At 38.0% G+C, this 17,904-nt stretch overlaps 1 protein-coding gene across 3 annotated transcripts in view; it reads right to left on the bottom strand.

The window, feature by feature from the left end:
- Phtf1 (putative homeodomain transcription factor 1) overlaps positions 1-17,904 on the bottom strand; it is a 45,387-nt gene that overhangs the window by 4,714 nt on the left and 22,769 nt on the right. For all 3 annotated transcript variants that reach the window (XM_076861563.1, XM_076861564.1, XM_076861565.1), the window contains 5 exons: positions 17,375-17,596; positions 13,952-14,080; positions 12,867-13,139; positions 9,953-10,084; positions 8,920-9,006 (listed from right to left, as the gene is read on the bottom strand). In XM_076861563.1, coding sequence (XP_076717678.1) covers positions 8,920-9,006; positions 9,953-10,084; positions 12,867-13,139; positions 13,952-14,080; positions 17,375-17,596 — 843 coding nt within the window. The remainder of the gene's footprint in view (positions 1-8,919; positions 9,007-9,952; positions 10,085-12,866; positions 13,140-13,951; positions 14,081-17,374; positions 17,597-17,904) is intronic.

Raw genomic sequence — 17,904 nt, 5'->3', positions numbered from 1 at the left:
AAATCCTAAGAATCAGTTCTGCATTCCAAATAATAGCAGCAGAATCTGTAATTTATTGGGTGCCTATAATGTGTCAGGTTGTTTGTTTTTCTTTTGTTTTTATGGTTCTGGGGATGAGACCCAGCCTTGTTCATGCTGGGCAAGCACTCTGTCACTGAGCTGCATCCCAAGCCCTTATACATCAAGTTTTCTGATGAAAGTTTTATTGTTTTTAAAATTTCTTTTAAAAGTAATTTACCCAAGTAAGTCCAAGGCAAAATAATTTATTGAAAAGCATACAGAGAACTCAGAGAACTCAAATGCAAGCTTTTGAAAGAGAGGAAGTCACCCAGCAGCTGCCCTCTCCATCTTCCCTGCTTAGAACCAGTCAAGCTCCCATCTCCACCTCTTGACCACTTCCATGGCCTTACAAGACTCGTGTTTTCTGCTTCCCCATTAACTCTGGCTTAAGCCAACTTTGGCAACTTTGTTTGTCTGGCACCTTACCCACAGACCCCTTCTGACCTTTATTCTCCAAAATCCATCACTGATATCTCAGGTTCTCAGTTCTAATTTCCAAAACAAAGAATACATTTAGCTCAGTCTGGGTCAGGCTCATCCATGACAATTGGTTGTAACTAGAGGGAGGAAAGTAACAACTAGTAGCAAAATATGCCTACCTGTTCAGAAAGGTTACACTATTTGCTGCACAACAATAGATAATTAATATACAAATCATTACCAAACTGCTACAAAATCAAACATGAAGAAAAATTATTAAAATAAGCCAGAGAAAAAGAACATTTATTTTTAAAGACCAGCAATAAGGCTAACAACTTTCAGCACACATATAATCCCAGCAGCTCAGAAAACTGAAGCAGGAAGATTGCAAGTTCAAGGTCAGCCCCAGCAACTTCAAGCAATCTCAAGAACCTGTCTTGTAATGGGCTGGGAATGTAGCTCAGTAGCTCAGGGGTAAGGTGCCCCTGGATTCAATCCCCAGTACAAAAAAAAAAAAAAAAAAACTAACTAAAAAAAACTGACAGCTAACTTGTCAAGATAAAATAAGGAAATTAGAAGATAGGGAATCCTAAAAACACAGGAAGAAACTAATTGGCAACCTATAATCCTTTCCCAGTAAATAATATCCTTCAAAAATGAAAGTGATAAAAGATATTTCAAATAAGCAAAGACAGAGAGCTCATCACCAGCAGACTGGTACTAAAATAAATTGCAAAGAAGTTATTCAGGGAGGAGGAAACACAGAAATAAGAAGTAATGAAGAGAGCCACCCCCCGAGCCTGCAAGGTAGGCAGACCTGCGACCCACCGGCAGGTCAGGCCCAGCAACCTGCGAAGGGGCACAGCTGCCCCACGTGCCTGCTAGGTAGGCGGAACCGTGACCACCGACAGAACAGGCCCAGCGGCCGGCCAGACACATTGCCCCGGTTGGGGGAGGGGCAGAGCCGCCAGGCGCCTGCAAGGTAGGCAGACCTGCGACTCACCAGCAGATCAGGCCCAGCGACCCGCAGAGCGGCAGAGCCACCCCCCACACCTGCAAGGTAGCTGCACCTGCCACCCACCGGCAGGTCAGGCCCAGCAACCTGCAGAGGGGCACAGCTGCCCCACGCGCCTGCTAGGTAGGCAGAACCGTGACCACCAACAGAACAGGCCCAGCGGCCGGCCAGACACATCGTCCCGCCCCAGTTGGGGGAGGGGCAGAGCCGCCAGGCGCCTGCAAGGTAGGCAGACCTGCGACCCCCCGGCAGGTCAGGCCCAGAAACCTGCGGAGGGGCACAGCTGCCCCACACGCCTGCAAGGTAGGCGGAACCGTGACCACTGACAAAACAGGCCCAGTGGCCCGCCAGACACATCGCCCCGGTTGGGGGAGGGGCAGAGCCGCCACCAGCGCCTGCTAGGTAGGTAGACAGACCCGCAACCGACAGACAGAACAGGCCTAGCGGCCAGCAGAGGGGCAGAGCCACTGCTCACGCCTGCAAGGTAGGCGGACCTGTGACCACCGAAAGAACAGGCCCACCGAAAGTACAGGCCCAGCGGCCTGCCGGCGTGGTAGGCACATTGCCCCAATTGGAGGAGGGGCAGAACCACCGCCAAAGCCTGCGAGGGAGACTTTGCAACTATACAAGAGCAATATAAATATATAGGGGGGAAAATCAATAACACAACAGTTTCACCAAGCAGAAAGAAACACGATCAGTATGAAAAGACAAGGAAAGAAAGGACCACAAGCAATGCAGGTCAACTCAACTTTAGAAGAGGTAATATCTGCAGCAGATGGAATGTCAGATAAAGAATTCAGGATATACATGCTTCAGATGATCTGGAGTCTCAAGGAAGACATTAGACAGCAAAATCAGACAATGAAAGACCACTTCGACAATGAATTACATAAACAAATCCAAGAAGCAAAAGATCAATAATACAGGGAGATAGAGGTTATAAAAAACAAACAAACAGAAATCCTGGAAATGCAGGAAGCAATAAACCAACTTAAAAACTCAATTGAGAATACTACCAGCAGAGTAGAAGACTTAGAAGATAGAACATCAGACAATGAAGACAAAGTATTTCAACTGGAGAAGAACATAGACAGCTCAGCAAAGCTGTTAAGAAACCATGAGCAGAACATTCAAGAAATAGGGGATAACATAAAGAGACCAAACTTAAGAGTCATTGGGATACAGGAAGGTATAGAGGTCCAAACCAAAGGAATGAGCAATCTATTCAATGAAATAATACGAGAAAACTTCCCAGACTTGAAGAATGAGACAGAATCCCAAATCCTAGAAGCCTACAGGACGCCGAATGTGCAAAATCATAAGAGATCCACACCTAGACACATTATAATGAAGATGCCCAACATACAGAATAAGGAGAGAATTTTAAAAGCTACAAGAGAAAGGAAGCAGATTACATTTAGGGGTAAACCAATCAGGATAACAGCTGATCTTTCAACACAGACTCTGAAAGCTAGAAGATCCTGGAATCACATATTTCAAACACTGAAAGAAAATGGGTTCCAACCAAGAATTGTGTATCCAGCGAAATTAAGCTTCAGGATGGAAGATGAAATTAAAACCTTCCATGATAAACAAAAGTTAAAAGAATTTGCAGCTAGAAAACCATCTCTTCAAAACATCCTCGGCAAAATATTACAGGAAGAGGAAATGGAAAATATCAATGAAAACCAACAGTGGGAGGTAGTACAGTAAAGGGGGGGGGAATAATCAAAGAGGAAAACAAACCACGTTTAGTAACATAAATAAACAAATATGGCTGGAAGAACAACCCATATCTCAATAATAACCCTAAATGTTAATGGCTTAAACTCACCAATTAAGAGACACAGGCTAGTAGAATGGATCACAAAACAAGACCCAACAATATCCTGCCTTCAGGAGACGCATTTGATAGGAAAAGACATACATAGACTGAAGGTGAAAGGTTGGGAAAAATCATATCACTCATATGGACTTCGGAAACAAGCAGGAATGTCCATACTCATATCAAATAAAATAGATTTCAAGCCAAAGTTAATCAAAAGGGATAAAGAGGGACACTACATACTGCTCAAAGGAACCATACACCAACAAGACATAACAATCATAAATATATATGCCCCAAACAATGGTGCAGCTATGTTCATCAAACAAACTCTTCTCAAGTTCAAGAGTCTAATAGACCACCATACAATAATCATGGGAGACTTCAACACACCTCTCTCACCACTGGACAGATCTTCCAAACAAAAGTTGAATAAGGAAACTATAGAACTCAATAACATAATTAATAACCTAGACTTAATTGACATATATAGAATATACCACCCAAGATCAAGCAGTTACACTTTTTTCTCAGCAGCACATGGATCCTTCTCAAAAATAGATCATATATTATGTCACAGGGCAACTCTTAGACAATATAAAGGAGTAGAGATAATACCATGCATCTTATCTGATCATAATGGAATGAAATTGAAAATCAACGATAAAAGAAGTAAGGAAAAATCATGCATCACTTGGAGAATGAACAATAGGTTACTGAATGATCAATGGGTTATAGAAGACATCAAGGAGGAAATTTAAAAATTCTTAGAGATAAATGAAAACACAGACACAACATATCGGAATCTATGGGACACATTGAAAGCAGTTCTAAGAGGAAAATTTATTGCTTGGAGTTCATTCCTTAAAAAAAGAAAAAAACCAACAAATAAATGATCTAATACTTCAACTCAAAATCCTAGAAAAAGAAGAGCAAAACAACAGCAAAAGAAGTAGAAGACAAGAAATAATTAAAATCAGAGCTGAAATTAATGAAATCGAAACAAAAGAAACAATTGAAAAAATTGACAAAACTAAAAGTTGGTTCTTTGAAAAAATAAATAAAATCGACAGACCCTTAGCCACGCTAACGAAGAGAAGAAGACAGAGAACTCAAATTACTAGCATACGGGATGAAAAAGGCAATATCACAACAGACACTTCAGAAATACAGAAGATTATCAGAAATTATTTTGAATCCTTATACTCCAATAAAATAGAAGATAGTGAAGGCATCGATAAATTTCTTAAGTCATATGATCTGCCCAGATTGAGTCAGGAGGATATTGACAACCTAAACAGACCAATATCAATTGAGGAAATACAAGAAACCATCAAAAGACTACCAACTAAGAAAAGCCCAGGACCGGATGGGTATACAGCAGAGTTTTACAAAACCTTTAAAGAGGAACTAATACCAATACTTTTCAAGCTATTTCAGGAAATAGAAAAAGAGGGAGAACTTCCAAATTCATTCTATGAGGCCAACATCACCCTGATTCCTAAACCAGACAAAGACACTTCAAAGAAAGAAAACTACAGACCAATATCTCTAATGAACCTAGATGCAAAAATCCTCAATAAACTTCTGGCGAACCGGATACAAAAACATATCAAAAAAATTGTGCACCATGATCAGGTAGGATTTATCCCTGGGATGCAAGGTTGGTTCAATATACGGAAATCAATAAATGTTATTCACCACATCAATAGGCTTAAAAATAAGAACCATATGATCATCTCGATAGATGCAGAAAAAGCATTCGACAAAGTACAGCATCCCTTTATGTTCAAAACTCTAGAAAAACTAGGGATAACAGGAACATACCTCAATATTGTAAAAGCAATCTATGCTAAGCCTCAGGCTAGCATCATTCTGAATGGAGAAAAACTGAAGGCATTCCCTCTAAAATCTGGAACAAGACAGGGATGCCCTCTCTCACCACTTCTGTTCAACATAGTTCTCGAATCACTGGCCAGAGCAATTAGACAGACGAAAGAAATTAAAGGCATAAAAATAGGAAAAGAAGAACTCAAATTATCACTATTTGCAGATGACATGATTCTATACCTAGCAGACCCAAAAGGGTCTACAAAGAAACTATTAGAGCTAATAAATGAATTCAGCAAAGTGGCAGGATATAAAATCAACATGCATAAATCAAAGGCATTCCTGTATATCAGCGACAAATCCTCTGAAATGGAAATGAGGACAACCACCCCATTCACAATATCCTCAAAAAAAAAAAAAAATACTTGGGAATCAACCTAACAAAAGAGGTGAAAGACTTATACAATGAAAACTACAGAACCCTAAAGAGAGAAATAGAGCAAGATCTTAGAAGATGGAAAAATATACCCTGTTCATGGATAGGTAGAACTAACATCATCAAAATGGCGATATTACCAAAAGTTCTCTATAGGTTTAATGCAATGCCAATCAAAATCCCAACGGCATTTCTTGTAGAAATAGAGAAAGCAATCATGAAATTCATATGGAAAAATAAAAGACCCAGAATAGCAAAAACAATGCTAAGCAGGAAGTGTGAATCAGGCGGTATAGCTATACCAGACTTCAAACTATACTACAGAGCAATAGTAACAAAAACAGCATGGTACTGGTACCAAAACAGGCGGGTGGAACAATGGTACAGAATAGAGGACACAGAAACCAATCCACAAAATTACAACTATCTTATATTTGATAAAGGGGCTAAAAGCATGCAATGGAGGAAGGATAGCATCTTCAACAAATGGTGTTGGGAAAACTGGAAATCCATATGCAACAAAATGAAACTGAATCCCTTTCTCTCGCCATGCACAAAAGTTAACTCAAAGTGGATCAAGGAATTGATATCAAATCAGAGACATGGAGTCTGATAGAAGAAAAAGTTGGCTATGATCTACATACTGTGGGGTCGGGCTCCAAATTCCTCAATAGGACACCCATAGCACAATTGTTAATAACTAGAATCAACAAATGGGACTTACTCAAACTAAAAAGTTTTTTCTCAGCAAAAGAAACAATAAGAGAGGTAAATAGGGAGCCTACATCCTGGGAACAAATCTTCACTCCTCACACTTCAGACAGAGCCCTAATATCCAGAATATACAAAGAACTAAAAAAATTAGACAATAAGATAACAAATAACCCAATCAACAAATGGGCCAAGGACCTGAACATACATTTCTCAGAGGAGGACATACAATCAATCAACAAGTACATGAAAAAATGCTCACCATCTCTAGCAGTCAGAAATGCAAATCAAAACCACCCTAAGATACCATCTCACTCCAGTAAGATTGGCAGCCATTATGAAGTCAAACAACAACAAGTGCTGACGAGGATGTGGGGAAAAGGGTACTCTTGTACATTGCTGGTGGGACTGCAAATTGGTGCGGCCAATTTGGAAAGCAGTATGGAGATTTCTTGGAAAGCTCGGAATGGAACCACCATTTGATCCAGCTATTCCCCTACTTGGTCTATTCCCTAAAGACCTAAAAAGAGCACACTATAGGGACACTGCTACATCCATGTTCATGGCAGCACAATTCACAATAGTAAGACTGTGGAACCAACCTAGATGCCCTTCAATAGACGAATGGATAAAAAAAATGTGGCATTTATACACAATGGAGTATTACTCTGCATTAAAAAATGACAAAATCATAGAATTTGGACGGAAATGGATGGCATTAGAGCAGATTATGCTAAGTGAAGCTAGCCAATCCCTTAAAAACAAATGCCAAATGTCTTCTTTGATATAAGAAGAGTAACTAAGAACAGAGTAGGGACGAAGAGCATGAGAAGAAGATTAACATTAAACAGGGATGAGAGGTGGGAGGGAAAGGGAGAGAGAAGGAAAATTGCATGTAAATGGAAGGAGACCCTCAGGGGTATACAAAATTACATACAAGAGGAAGTGAGGGGAAAGGGGGAAAAATATAAGGGGGAGAAATGAATTACAGTAGAGGGGGTAGAGAGAGAAGAGGGGAGGGGAGGGGGGAGGGGGGATAGTAGAGGATAGGAAAGGCAGCAGAATACAACAGACACCAGAATGGCAATATGTAAATCAATGGTTGTGCAACTGATGTGATTCTGCAATCTGTATACGGGGTAAAAATGGGAGTTCATATCCCACTTGAATCAAAGTGTGAAATATGATATATCAAGAACTATGTAATGTTTTGAACAACCAACAATAAAAATTAATTTAAAAAAAAAAGAAGATTATACTTGTAACTACTGAGTTACAAGTATATTGACAAAAGTAACTTTGAAGAAGTTACATTACCATAACAAAGTGTGGGCAAGACCAAAATATCAAAGTGTTTTTTTCATATCATAGTTATGCTTATACAATTCTCTTCTGTGTTAATAAATGAAAGTGGTGACTGGAAGAAAAAAAAAAAAGAAGTAATGAAAATAATAAATATGTGAGTATATAAATTGATTACATGAAAAAAGACTTTTGGGGGTTTAAAATATATATAAAATTAAAATAATGGACAATAATACAAAAGATGAAGGAGTAAATGATATAAAGTATTCCAAGGTTTAGCACTATCAAGGAAGCTATAATTCATCATTTTATTGGACTCATTTTATTAGACTTCAATAAATTAATCTCTCATATCACTAAATATTAATACATTAATGGAGAGAATTAAATGGAATATTAAGGAATATTTGATTAGTAAAAAGATGACAAGAGGGGAGAAAAAGGAAAATTAACAGGTGGATCAAACAGATACCAAATAGTATCTGTAGTCACAGTAATCATGTGAAGTTTTAGTGGGCTGCATACATCCAAACACTGTGAGACTGGATTAAGACAAAAGCAACCAGAAAAGAAAATGCTAATCACAGAGACACACACCTAGAATGTGAGACTCCCAAAATGAACGCAGATGGGTAAAAATATAAAATATAAAACAACCAAAACACAGCTGATGTAGTTAATACCAAATCAAGCAGAAACATTAGAAATGGAGACATTCTGTAGGGTCACAGAAGGAAAAAAAAAAGAAAAGAAAATGCCTAACACTTTTCCAGATTAAAGAGGCTGTAGAGATGTGACAACTAAACGCAATATGTGCCTCTGAATTGGATCCTGGATTCAGGAAAAATCAATAGTAAAAACAACATCTATAAATAGGACATAAACATCAATCCACAAATAAGATGGCTAATAATTCTAAATCTGGATATACCCATTACAGCCTCAAAGTACATAAAGCAAAAATGGACAGGAATAAAAGGAAAACCAGACAGACAAATCCACAACAACAAATCATAGTTGATCTGAACATACCTCTACTGACAGATGATAGAAGAAGCAAACCAAAAGATGAGTAAGGACAGAGACAATGTGAGCAATGCAACTAAAACTTGGGCTGAAGGACTAAAGGACTTCAAAATTACCTGTATACTCATTTCAAAAAAACTAGAAAAATTAACAAGTATCCAAAATCACAAAAGACATGTGGACATATTTAAAAATGTATACTTAAATACAGGATGACCTGGTTTAAAAAAGAAAATGAACCCTATAATAGAATTTCATTTTTCATTAAGTCAGATACGAAACTTTTACCTGGGCACAACAAATGAAAGCAATTGAAAGTGTCAGTAAGAAAACGGAAGATACAACCACATCAACTGAACGCTGTGGACCCCGTCTCTGTGGAGAAAGACACATGGTAATGTTTTAGATTACTGTCAGACAGCCACAGCCCTCACAACATTAAAACCCTGAATTTTACCACATAAGAAGTTTCTTTTCATTTTTTTCCCAAGATTTGTGATTGTTTTTAATTATCTTAAATTTTACAGTCACATAATTTGCAAATTTGTACTGATGTTATATATCCTTTACTTTAATCTTTCCATTTAATGAGTTGGCAAAAAGCACCACCACCAACCACACATACACAGATGTTCCACAGTATTGTGTTTTTGAATAATTGTTTAAAGACACCCTAAATTACAACTTAGTCTTAGAAAGTAAAGAATTAGAAAGTAAAGTCTACATTGCTATTGCATTGTGCTGACTTCAAAGCATCTGAACTTACAGATCAATTATAAAATGTGAGAAGTATTAAATATTCTTTATTTAACATTATACATAAACCACACTAAAATGCCTTTCCATGAGGAAAAGATAGCATTTTAGATACAGGGAATTCTAATTAAATTGGCATGGCCAACAAAAATATACAGTAGACACTGCTTCCCACATAAGAAGTTTCTGACACAGGATTTTTAATATACTTTGGGCATCATCAATTCAAACAATGAAACCCCTCCCTTCCCATACTAACAAGTTAACTGATTCATTCACACAATTTTAGTTGTATTATATCCCCAAAAGTCAGAAAGATATGCAATATTTATTACTCTTCCCTAGGAAACTTAAATTTTCTCTTTGCTTTCTGAGTCTTTATTTTACCCCCAGCAGTTTCACCAACACATCCATCCAACTTGGCACCCAGAAAGTCTTGGCTACTGATATAATCTATTCAATACCCAGAACTATACTGCCCAAGGAGCTGCTGCTAGAAACTTCAATGAACACATTCTCTTGTGTATTCCTGCATATATTCTATTGTTAATCAAATAAAACTCACCTTTAGATAGGAACGCAGTGATAGCCATATTTTAATGTTCTCCACCTTTTTAAGTCTGAAATGAGGTATTTCATATTTCCTAGCTTTCCTGGCAGAAGTAATATGGCTGAAGAGTTTTGCAAATAAAAATCTCTAGAGGAGGTTAAAAAAATCAGAGTGAAATATACAAATATATCTCTGCATGCATATTTATATAAGTGTCAACAATATTTTTGAAATCTTTAAATGTTAAAAAGAATGAAATTTTTATCAGTGACCACTAGGATGAGCAACAAAAAAACGTCATTAATAGCTCAATTACCCTGTCTCATTCAAAGCACATTATATAACAAAATACCACTCTATAAATTGGTATACTCTTGACATTCACAAGGAATATTCTTTGGAGACTATTGGTAAATTCTCAACTTCACTCTGGAACAAGACAGGGATGCCCTCTCTCACCACTTCTATTCAATATAGTTCTCGAAATACTGGCCAGAGCAATTAGACAGACAAAAGAAATTAAAGGCATTAAGATAGGAAAAGAAGAACTTAAATTATCACTATTTGCAGATGATATGATCCTATACCTAGAAGACACAAAAGGGTCTACAAAGAAACTACTAGAGCTAATAAATGAATTCAGCAAAATGGCAGGATATAAAATCAACATGCATAAATCAAAGGCATTCCTGTATATCAGCGACAAATCTTCTGAACTGGAAATGAGGAAAACCACCCCATTCACAATATCCTCAAAAAAAATAAAATACTTGGGAATCAACCTAACAAAAGAGGTGAAAGACTTATACAATGAAAACTACAGAACCCTAAAGAGAGAAATAGAAGATCTTAGAAGATGGATAAATATACCCTGTTTATGGATAGGCATAACTAACATCATCAAAATGGCGATATTACCAAAAGTTCTCTATAGGTTCAATGCAATGCCAATCAAAATCCCAATGACATTTCTTGTAGAAATAGATAAAGCAATCATGAAATTCATATGGAAAAATAGAAGACCCAGAATAGCAAAAGCAATTCTAAGCAGGAAGTGTGAATCAGGAGGTGTAGCGATACCAGATTTCAAACTGTACTACAAAGCAATAGTAACAAAAACAGCATGGTACTGGTACCAAAACAGGCGGGTGGACCAATGGTATAGAATAGAGGACACAGAAGCCAATCCACAAAATTACAACTATCTTATATTCGATAAAGGGGCTAAAAGCATGCAATGGAGGAAGGATAGCATCTTCAACAAATGGTGCTGGGAAAACTGGAAATCCATATGCAACAAAATGAAACTGAATCCCCTCCTCTCGCCATGCACAAAAGTTAACTCAAAATGGATCAAGGACCTTGATATCAAATCAGAGACTATGCGTCTGATAGAAGAAAAGGTTGGCTCCAATCTACATATTGTGGGGTCGGGCTCCAAATTCCTTAATAGGACACCCATAGCACAAGAGTTAATAACAAGAATCAACAAATGGGACTTACTCAAACTAAAAAGTTTTTTTCTCAGCAAGAGAAACAATAAGAGAGGTAAACAGGGAGCCTACATCATGGGAACAAATTTTTACTCCTCACACTTCAGATAGAGCCCTAATATCCAGAGTATACAAAGAACTCAAAAAATTAAACAATAAGAAAACAAATAACCCAATCAACAAATGGGCCAAAGACCTGAACAGACACTTCTCAGAGGAGGACATACACTCAATCAACAAGTACATGAAAAAATGCTCACCATCTCTAGCAGTCAGAGAAATGCAAATCAAAACCACCCTAAGATACCATCTCACTCCAGTAAGATTGGCAGCCATTATGAAGTCAAACAACAACAAGTGCTGGCGAGGATGTGGGGAAAAGGGTACTCTTATACATTGCTGGTGGGACTGCAAATTGGTACGGACAATTTGGAAAGCAGTATGGAGATTCCTGGGAAAGCTGGGAATGGAACCACCATTTGACCCAGCTATTGCCCTTCTCGGACTATTCCTTGAAGACCTTAAAAGAGCATACTACAGGGATACTGCCACATCAATGTTCATAGCAGCACAATTCACAATAGCTAGACTGTGGAACCAACCCCGATGCCCCTCAATAGATGAATGGATAAAAAAAATGTGGCATTTATACACAATGGAGTACTACGCAGCACTAAAAAATGACAAAATCATGGAATTTGCAGAGAAATGGATGGCATTAGAGCAGATTATGCTAAGTGAAACCAGCCAATCCCTAAAAAACAAATGCCAAATGTCTTCTTTGATATAATGAGAGCAACTAAGAACAGAGCAGGGAGGAAGAGCAGGAGGAAAAGATTAACATTAAATAGAGTCATGAGGTGGGAGGGAAAGGGAGAGAAAAGGGAAACTGCATGGAAATGGAAGGAGACCCTCATTGTTATACAAAATTACATATAAGAGGTGTGAGGGGAATGGGAAAAAAATAAGGAGAGAAATGAATTACAGTAGATGGGGTAGAGAGAGAAGATGGGAGGGGAGGGGAGGGGGGATAGTAGAGGATAGGAAAGGTAGCAGAATACAACAGTTACTATTATGGCATTATGTAAAAATGTGGATGTGTAACCGATGTGATTCTGCAATCTTTGTAATGTTTTGAATAACCAATAAAAAATAAATAAAAAATAAAATTAAAAAAAAAGTCTAGAAAGAAAAAAAAATTCTCAACTTCACAAACTCAAGTGTTTGTACATTATTCTGGCTTATTTCCAAATAGTATTTCCATACAAAATCACATTTCTTGTGCATATCACCAATATACTAACTCCTAAGTCCACAACTATAAACTGTCAATAACACAAATATTAAACCCATATATACCAAAATCAGAACAAATCTCAATGGAATATCACACACAAAAACAGAGGTATGAAATTTTTGTGTACTTGTTCACTGACCTGTTTATATGTTCTCTCTGCCACACACATCATGAAAAAAAACATCCAAGTAAGACACAATCTTTCAAAAAAATTAATTATAGACAAAACAACAATAGGTGTAACAGGTGGTGCTCCACAAAAGAGAGTCAAGATCTCCTCAGCTGAAATGGACTTCAGTTGGTCAAAGCTCTTCTCATGGAAAAGTCGATGTAAAAAAGGAAAAAATGCTAATCCAATGGTGACGACATTCCCCAGCATTTGATAACCTACTCCTTGCTGATATGCATTAACCTGGAAATTAATTTAACATTCCATTATTATTGCATAGTGAAATGAAGTTATGAAGTATTTATCAAATGCTATTTAAAACAAAAATATTTCAAAAGAAGTACAAATAAAAATGGAATACATTTGGGCTAGGGAATGTAAACCCAATGGCACAGCACATGCTGAGTATGCATGAGGTCCTGGTTCAATCCCCAGCACCAAACAAAACAAAACAAGACATGGATTTACGACTTATTACCAATTAGGCTCATATGAGATAAGGAATATTTGTAGAGCACACCTGAACAACTAATCATGCTGAGAACATGTAACAAATTAAAAACTATTACCATGCTGGGCACAGCAGCACACACCTATAATCCCAGCCACTCGGCAGCCTGAGGCAGGAGGATCATGAGTTCAAGGCCAGCCTCAACAACTTAGTGAAGCCCTAAGCAACTTAGTGAGACCCTATCTTGAAATAAAATACAAAAAGGGCTGGGAATGTGGCAAAAAAGGTTAAACACTTCTGAGTTAAATCACCAGTACTTAAATAAATAAATAAATAAAATAAAAACTACCACCAAGTAAAGACTAACTACAAAATTAAAACTATATATCTGTGTTTCAAAAGCAGAGTCACAAGGCTGGGGTTACAGTTCAAAGGCATAGTGCTTGCCTAGAATGTATGAGGCCCTGGATTTAATCCCAGCATCACAAAAGAAACAACAAAAAAGACCACTCATACTGTTTTATCACTAAGTAGATTCCTATGAAATAGATTCCTATGAAATAGACCCCTAAGTAGTTTTTCTTGAAAATTTATTTTCTCTTACCCTGCTCATGATGATGCCACTTATTTCCAAAACAGACATATCCATCTTCTTGCACTCATTTCCTTCCCAGATTATTGCACTAACTCGATCAGAGGCAGGACTTGAGTTCTGAAGCCAGAATAAATGGTTCTGGGAAGAAAAATATAAAATTGTTTCCAACCATTCCACCTGTCATTAGTTTTTCTTACCCTCGGTCCAGCTCCCAGGCTATACTCAGCAATGGTCAGACTCATCAGTCTACCTTCTCTTACAGAGCTCATCACTTCAATAACCACCTATATGATGAAGATTTCTAGTTATGTTTTCTTTACTAAACCATTTTTTTGTCTGGGGGAGGCTAATTGTCTTCTATAATGAGGAGTGGTAGGATTCCTCGACTTCCAAGTTTGCTTCCCTCTCCAAAGGTAAGCCAGTGAGGCAGCGCTTAATGCATTCAAGGGTTGCGAATGAAGAAGGATGTCTAGAGCAACCAGATTACAGTGGGAGCAGCAGTAAGTACAATAGGGGAGATGCTAGGAACCTTAGAGACCACACGAATAACTGAGGACTCAAGCCTTTCTCTGGTCTAACCAGGACACAGAAAAGCACAAAGCACTCGAGCTCAAAAGGAGACAGCCACAAAGAAAACAGACCCCATCCTCCTCTGTCAGAGAATGTCCTGTTCTCCAGTACCAGCTCAAGCACAGTTTTACCAATTCGGTCCTCTCAACAATCACGTGCCTTACTAATTTTGCCCTTCTTCAAAATTAAAAACGCTTATAGTCTGTATGAGATAAATTACCATCTAATTATACAATGCTTTTATAGCATCCTCTACTTATTTCCTGTATAATCATTGTGTCCCCAAACTAAAATATAACTTTACAGAAATGGACCACATGGTATATTTGTTCTCTGTCATGATGCTTAGTATAATGCTGATTAGCATGTATTGATTTTATTCATTGATTCATTGATTTATCCAACAAATATTTATTAAGCACTTACTATGTAACTCTGGATACAACAGAGAACAAGATGCATGTCCTTGCTATTGAGAAGCATATGGGCTTCTGAAGGAGACATAATTAAAGTCCCTTTAACAGGATGGTAAAGAAAGGAAAGAGTAAGGAAAGGTTTCCTGAAGAGATGTGTCATTCCCGTCAAGACCTGCCTGAAAAACAAAAAGGAGTGGGTGCAGTGGCACATGTCTGTAATTCCAGTTTCTCAGGAGGCTGAGGCAGGAGGATCCCAAATTCAAGACCAGCCTCAGCAACTTAGTGAGTCTGTCTCAAAATAAAAAATAAATAGGGCTGGAAATATAGCTCAAGGGACTATTTACTCCCCAATACGGAAAAAAAATAAAAAAGAGTGAGTCCAGGATTTACTCCCCAATACTGAAAAAAAAAAAAAAAAAGGGAAAAAAATTAAAAAGAGTGAGTCCAGGAATGGGTATTATAGAAGAATGTATCCCAAGAAAAGAAAAGCCATATGTGTAAAGGACCAAAGCACACAAGAGCAGGAATGTATCAGAAATGGAAAAGAGTTCAGTTGAGTTAAGGAACACCATGTGAGGGCTGGGGCTGTAGCTCAGTGGTAGAGTGCTTGCCTCATACACGTGAGGCACTGGATTTGATCCTCAGCACCACAGAAAAAATAAAACAAAGGTATCGTGTCCACCTACATCTAAGAAAAAAACATTAAAAAAAAGGAACACTATGTGAAGAGCAGAGAGGGTTAGAGATCAGACTATATTAGAATAAATAAAGGAACAGAAACCTAAAAGGAATAAAAAAGGATTTTAAGGAAAGTGGCGTTATTAGATCTGAATTGCAGAAGCATCACTAGCTGTAATGAGGAAAATGAAAGAAAGGGGGATGCGGGTGGCTAGAGAAGTCGCTATGAGGATGGAGATGAGAGAACAGGTGGACACAAGCGCACAGATATTCAGATGACCAGACCTGAGGTGACTGATAACGGGTGCAGACAGTGGGATCTAGAATGTCTCTGAGGCTTTGCTTTGGGTAGTTCAGAAACACAAGGGGAGGGGAAAAAAGAGTCTGTGGGTAGGAACTTGGAAATGATGAATTCTATCTGACATAGTTGAGTTTATTTCTCACAATTATTCTTTGATGTGTCTTAGACGCTATGTGCTACTACTGAGGGTCCATGTGATTTAGATGAGCCTTTAGAATGAATGTGCAGAACATTTACAGTCAAACTGATAGAAAGCTTAGAAAAAGCAAGACTCCAATGAATGCTATTTCTGGTTAGATTTTTTTAAAATTGTACACATTTAACGAAGTGAATTTTTTGCTTATTTGTTTCCAGTACTGGGAATTGAATTCAGGGGTGCTCTACCACTAAGCTATGTCTCCAACCCTTTTTATTTTTTACTTTGAGACAGAGTCTCACTAAGCTACTGAGATTGATCAAAAACTTGCAATCCTCCTCACGTAGTCACCCAAGTCACAGGGATTATAGAGGTGTAACACTGTGCCCAGCTTGAAGCAGGATTTTGGGGGTTGTATTGGGCGGGGGCAGTGGGTAGAGAAGGACAGAATGTGTGTAATCTAAATCAATGGTATCTTAGGATCAAGAAAATTCAATAATTAAACAAATGTATATCTACATCCACTACTATTTGCTAGGCAATGTGAAAACATTAAGGCAAAAGAACAACAAAATTAAGAAGCATAACCACTATCATTAAACGTCTGAAAGGGTGAGCTGAAAACCTCTTCCTGACCATTCATCTATCCAGCAGTGGCACAGGCTGTCTCAGGACATAACAAGCATCCAGCTCCAGATGTTTTAAGCAGAGTCTGACTGTCCATCCGATAGGGATGTTCATAACAATACGAACATTTAGTGGGTTGTACTCTTGCCAGGCACTGTGCCAAGCACTTTGTCTCACAATATTCCTAAGAAGTAAGAACTATTATCACCATGTGACAAATGGTAGGAAAAAAATATTTTTCTACAGATGTGGGATGAATGCCTGGATTGAATATCTTCTAAGAGTGCTCTCAAATTTGAGAATTATTTGATTTTATGATTAATATAAAACCTGAAATTAAAAGCACCTCTTGATTTATGCATTACTAGAGAAGCAAATGATGGCATTTCCTAATAATTCATATCTATTATTACAATGTTTTTGAATATACAGCACAAGGCAGACATGCTGATCAAACAACCCTTCTTATATAAATTGAATATTAACAATCACTCAAAGGAAAATGATAAAAACTGAGTTTGGGGCAACTCTAAAGTATTTTCCTTGAGTTTTCATCCCAACACCATCATGTTTAAGCTGTGTTCAATTTCCAAACTGGGTATTACTGTATAGGATTACTCTGAAGTTAAGTGAGACTATGCAGTGCCTGACACATGGTAAGTACCTTATAAACATCAGTTATTATGATTACTGCTTTCACACACCTGCTGGAAAACATCTTCTTTGGGGTCACGTTTGGTCCCTGAGTGAAGGGTGTTCACATGGGCCCCCTCACTGTCACTGGTGACAGATGACCGACACTCTGGGCCATGCAGCAGGTCATCCCATAACATATCCTCAGTCTCTGAGTCATGGCGGGTGCTTTCTGAGTCTCTTCTTGACAAGTTGAGGCTTCGAGAGCCACCACTCACACCAGATCTAGAGCACTTAAAATGAAAATTTAAAAAAAAATGTTTTCATTCATTTTTAAAAACAATCATATATCTGAAATAAAGTTAAAACAAGTTATCTATGGCAATGGATGTCAAGCTTCCATGAGCCGATCGCCATATATTCATTTACTCACAAGGAGTCATATAATACATTTTAACATTTCAGTGTTAAAACTCTGATTACCCAGTAAGCAGGACCTTAAAAGAACTCTAAGAAGTCATTACCAAGTCATAGGACTGTTCAACTCAGTCATCCTGGGGTGGGAATGACTCCTGTGTGCACACCCAGTGGGCCTGCCCGA

The sequence above is a fragment of the Callospermophilus lateralis genome, chromosome 7 (genome assembly GCF_048772815.1).
Source record: "Callospermophilus lateralis isolate mCalLat2 chromosome 7, mCalLat2.hap1, whole genome shotgun sequence".
Classification (NCBI taxonomy): domain Eukaryota; kingdom Metazoa; phylum Chordata; class Mammalia; order Rodentia; family Sciuridae; genus Callospermophilus; species Callospermophilus lateralis.
This window is presented reverse-complemented; position numbering and strand designations above follow the sequence as displayed.